This window comes from Daktulosphaira vitifoliae, unplaced genomic scaffold, assembly GCF_025091365.1.
Source record: "Daktulosphaira vitifoliae isolate Bord-2020 unplaced genomic scaffold, ASM2509136v1 Scaffold_4, whole genome shotgun sequence".
Taxonomy (NCBI): domain Eukaryota; kingdom Metazoa; phylum Arthropoda; class Insecta; order Hemiptera; family Phylloxeridae; genus Daktulosphaira; species Daktulosphaira vitifoliae.
In genome coordinates, this window is record NW_026099575.1 from 8,578,313 (window position 1) to 8,583,162 (window position 4,850).

The 4,850-nt window shown below is 26.0% G+C and overlaps 2 protein-coding genes and 1 long non-coding RNA gene across 5 annotated transcripts in view; 1 reads left to right on the forward strand and 2 right to left on the reverse strand.

Moving 5' to 3' along the window:
* LOC126904756 (uncharacterized) overlaps nucleotides 1–4,529 on the forward strand; it is a 13,559-nt gene extending 9,030 nt beyond the window's left edge. For all 3 annotated transcript variants that reach the window (XM_050683981.1, XM_050683983.1, XM_050683982.1), the window contains exon 2: nucleotides 3,868–4,529. In XM_050683981.1, the coding sequence (XP_050539938.1) occupies nucleotides 3,897–4,403 (507 nt within the window). In that variant the 5' untranslated portion in view covers nucleotides 3,868–3,896 and the 3' untranslated portion in view covers nucleotides 4,404–4,529. The remainder of the gene's footprint in view (nucleotides 1–3,867) is intronic.
* LOC126904752 (trimethylguanosine synthase-like) overlaps nucleotides 1–4,850 on the reverse strand; it is a 17,190-nt gene that overhangs the window by 2,888 nt on the left and 9,452 nt on the right. The gene's annotated exons all lie outside the window — the stretch shown is intronic.
* LOC126904758 (uncharacterized) lies at nucleotides 987–4,789 on the reverse strand. The gene is made up of 5 exons (XR_007703819.1): nucleotides 4,616–4,789; nucleotides 2,729–2,812; nucleotides 1,776–1,997; nucleotides 1,376–1,657; nucleotides 987–1,276 (listed from the first exon to the last, which is right to left on the reverse strand). It is a non-coding gene; the product is annotated as an uncharacterized LOC126904758 (long non-coding RNA).

Here is a 4,850-nt window from a genome sequence, read left to right on the forward strand (position 1 = left end):
ATTTTTGTGAACAATTGCCAAAAACAATAATTGCCATAAAGGGTCAATTTTTGCATAAAAAATTAACTTCTTCAACTTAACTTTTGAAAATATTCCGGAAACACTGACAATTATATATATATATATAGATTTTAAATTAATGTTTATGTAATATACCTCTAATTTAATTTAAATGTAATTAAAAAAAAAATTGACGTCTGGACTTGTCATCATGGTGAAAATGACTACCGTATTCAAAAATATGCTATTTTTGAGTTCAAAATCTGGGTTTTGTAATTTATTTTATTTTAAAACACCTGACAAGTTGAGTTCATCGATTTTGATAAATAATATATAAGTATAATTGAAAAAGCATAGAAAGTTAAACTTATTTAAATATTTTTGTTTCTTTGAAGTCGAGAAAAATAACTTTAAAATTTGAACTAGCTTAAATTGCCATTTTTTTTTCAACTAACGCATACGTTCTGGTATTCATAAACTTATGATTGAAGTGGCTAAATTAAATTTAGACTTAGTCGGTTTAATAAAAAGTATTATCGGTGATATTAATAACAAAATATGTATGCTCAATAATTGTAATCGATGCTTTGGACCTGAATATCTCAAACATCAAATGCTTAATGTAGATACTACCACAATAAATTATCAAATAGTATATAAATAGTGAGGTATATCAGTCAAAGAAAAGATATTATGTAAAATTGTTGGAATATAAAACTTGTAATAATAGAAAGATGAATTAATACTCTTTAGTAATAGCAGTGTCAATAATTTTTTTTGTAAGAGGATATTTCATTATATTATTTACCAGTGATTTGGACACGATAGGACAGATATTATAATATTAGATTGAATTTATCTTCAGAAAATTGATCAATAATATAAAATTCTTATAATAAATTAAAAATTGTAAAAAAAAAAATTAACAACTTAGTTAAATAAATAATAAGAAAACTTATTAAATTAAAACCATAATTAATCTCATTAGTAAATTTTCTATAATATAGAAGCAAAAGGTTATACAATTAAATTTGCGTATTTTTAATATTTCTTGTTTGTTTTGTCCAATTTTAAGCCATGCAATTTTTTTCGACGTTTTCGAAGACTTCTGTTTGAGCTGAAGATTGCGAGTCATCCGTTACTAACCCGTTAGTAAGGTCAAACGCAAATTGGGGTAGCTCTTTTAGAGCTGAATATGCAATTGGAAATTTATGACCATGTTCGGAGTTTTCAAGTTCTGGGATGAAGTGTTCATAACCTAGCGGTTTGGCAAATCCTATTGAGAAAATTTCGACACGAGTAATGAATTAGTATAACATAAGTTGTCGAGGGCATCTGCTATCGACTAATAGCGACCACGTCGACTTGTGCTTACCTGTGGCTAAAGAATAAGTGATGACCCATGTGTTACATTTGGCTATATTAACGAGTAATGGTTCAATGATAGCTCCCACTATAGGAGCTAGTACTTTACCAATAATCAGTATAAGATGAACGAGCGATAATTTATCATCTGAATGATTTTTTTTTTGCCAGTGACAATGATTCCTTAAACGTTCCCTGAATATTTTTGATCGTTTCGGATGATAACGTACTTGTAAATTTTTCGGGTCGGGCAATTGAGTTGCTGACCAAGAGGAGAATTAATGCCAAAGTCCTATGAACAGTATATTTCTTAGGAAAATTTTGTATTGAATAAATATAGTGAATAAATAAAAAGTAATATTATTAAAAATAAAATAATAAATGCTTGATATTTTGCTTACGGTACTTACAAAAATTATTTTTGACTATGCTTAGTGTCGACTAGATTGAATTAAAATTTCCAATGTATTCTTCAAGCACAAATCGTAAAAATGATGATCAGAAAAGTTCCTTCTTAAAATAATACTTTTTTGACACGCACAAAGAGATTATAAAGAATTTTCTTTGTTAAAAATACATTATCAACCACCAATCATAATCTAATCAATACTAGAAATGTTCCGATTAATTGTCTGCAATAAAAGTAAGATTATTAATCAACTTTCTAATCATTAAACAACCATCAAATGTTAATCATACAATTTCTTATTAGTGAAATGGCGTAAATACACCAGTAAGTCAATGTTTAGTAAACTCATAGAGAGTATATCACCCATGAAATAGTCAAAATAAATTTTCGTTGTTGTTAAACGCTTTTGAAAGATACATTTTAGCTACAGAATCAAAATGAATTAACCTATCAAAAAATGTTTTTTTAACATTTTTTTAATATCCTTTGAAACTTTTTTTTATCACATATGTCAAAAAAAATGTTAAACGAAAACATCTTTTTAGCAGACAACATTTCTAAGTACAGACAAAGGCGTATTTAGGTTTTTGCTATGCTGAATATAATTTATTTATAATATTGGAGTGCCCCTAAAAACTTCATTTTTTCATGTTTAATTTATAGAAATATTTTTTATTTGAAATTATTAAATATCATATAGCTTGTACTATTTAGTATTCTTTATTTTATGTTTTTCACAAATTATATTTAGTTAANTTGATTTTATGTTTTTCACAAATTATATTTAGTTGAAGACATCCATTTTTAATATGCACAAACATTATATACACAGAAAATAAATATATATTCCATGTACAGCTGAGTAAAAGTTTTGCAATTACAGCTTTAATGTTGAAAAACATGAGTTGATATTAAAACAGTGTTGTTATTATTTTGTCTGTATTAGCGGCATACCCAAAAATTTTCTATGTGTTGAGTATTATGCCATAGGTGTGCGCAGACTTTTGAGTCTGGATAGCTTCCGGTCCACATTGCTCACTAAATAGCCCATAATCAAAAAAATTAAAATTAAAATTCATAGATCCTCAATTAATCGTCCCTAAATACCACTTTCTAATATATATAGTAAACTTAAAATGAAATACACAAATTAATTAGATGGAGGTGTATGAGCATGAGAATGATTGAGTTATTATTGTTCTTATTGAATAAAATGATATAACATAATTTTCACTCGGGGTAAAGTACGAGGGATTTATGGTAAGATGTAAAATATAGAGAAAAAATTGATGCTTGAAAATTTTTTAATATAATAATAGTTTGACATAGAAATTATTGTGATTACACATTACGTATCAATAACGCCACTCGTACCAGAAGTTATCTAAGGATGTGCTGACTGTGAGTCGTGACATTAATACCTAGAGTAAAAACCACAAGTGGACTCTTTATCTTCTCAATAGAGTCTCTTTATTTTACACAGCTAACCCACTCAAATATTAGACCAAGCTGGTTAAATTCGTATGAAAAATTATTAAGTGAAATAAAAGTGAGCCGAAGTAACAGTTCACGTGATTTTTTATATTAAATTTGAACCATCTATATATGTAAGAAATGTATGATATGTAAAATATATGTTTGTCACAACTAAATAATTCCTTATAGTTATTACATTTGATTTTTATCAATGCATTTTTTATACATATTTCTCGAAATAGTTTAAAATATTTACATGAATAATATATATTTAATTTGATGACTAATAGACAAAGATATATAAATTCATTATACTATTTATTTATTTATTTTTTGTTCAAACAAATTACTTATTGTAATGTATAAATGAAACGCATAAATATATTAATTTATAAAAATCAAAATTAAATTAATGTTTTTTGTCTATAATTTATGAAAAATATAATATTAGTATTTTTTATTTACAGAAAAATGTAACAACAGTTCATTTAATGTTTTAAATATGTTAAAACTATGTCTACTATATTAGATTTTCACTCATAGTTTTTTGTAATTTTTTTTTTTACAATCAATTGTAATGATTTTAATTAGTTATGCATTGTTGTTAATTTGTTTAGCTAAAATCTGTACGTGTGTGCAAATTGATATGGACAATATAACACATGATGTCGCAAGACAACATATAAATTACCACGAGATATTGTTACCTTTGGAACTAAAGAATGGTACTGTATATTCTTGTGCTAAAGTTTCAGTCAAAAAATTCGAAGAAATCTACCTAAATGACGACATTGATAATCCTGTACCTTTGGTTGAAGAATATCTAGGTTCAGCTCCTCGTTTATCACACCGTACGCCTGTTGTTGGAAAAACTTTACGACAAATTACGGATCAAGCTATAAAAGAATTTAAAGATTCAATGGAAGCCATAGTTTGGCTTAGAAATGTTATTACATTATTATTGCAATATAATGTATTCACAGTGTATACGATAGAGCGCATACCAAAAGAACATGAACATTTTAGTCGTCATTTTAATGAGGCCTCAACATTTTCCAATTTTCTATCAGAAAAGTTTAAAGATTATCGTTTACGTAGAGAACCCATTGATGAAATAATTTTAATTTTTAATGAATACAACCAAACTCCATAATTAGAAGAAGATAAACAGAAATTCTTTAAACTTTGCTGGAGTTTTTTATAGCGTTTTATAGTGTAATAACTAAAAATAAAGTTGTTGTTATTAATACCATATTAATAAAGAATAATAATAATGACATCATCTGTAAAGACATAATAGATACATATACTTTGTTTCTAGTCATTACTTTATTAGTGTAGTTAGTGTATTAAAACTACTCTTACCTGATATTCAGTGATGATGATAGAATATTGATATTAGATTTATGGTTGTTAAGAATATATTTAAAACTATAATAATATATTAATAAATGAGAATCGAATTTGGATAGTAGAAGCGTATTTATTATTATAGAAAATGTTAATTATTTTAACAAATGTATGTGGGAAATGCAAACAGGCAATTACAGGAACAGAGCGAAGACGCAATACTATTATTTAATTTATATATATATATATA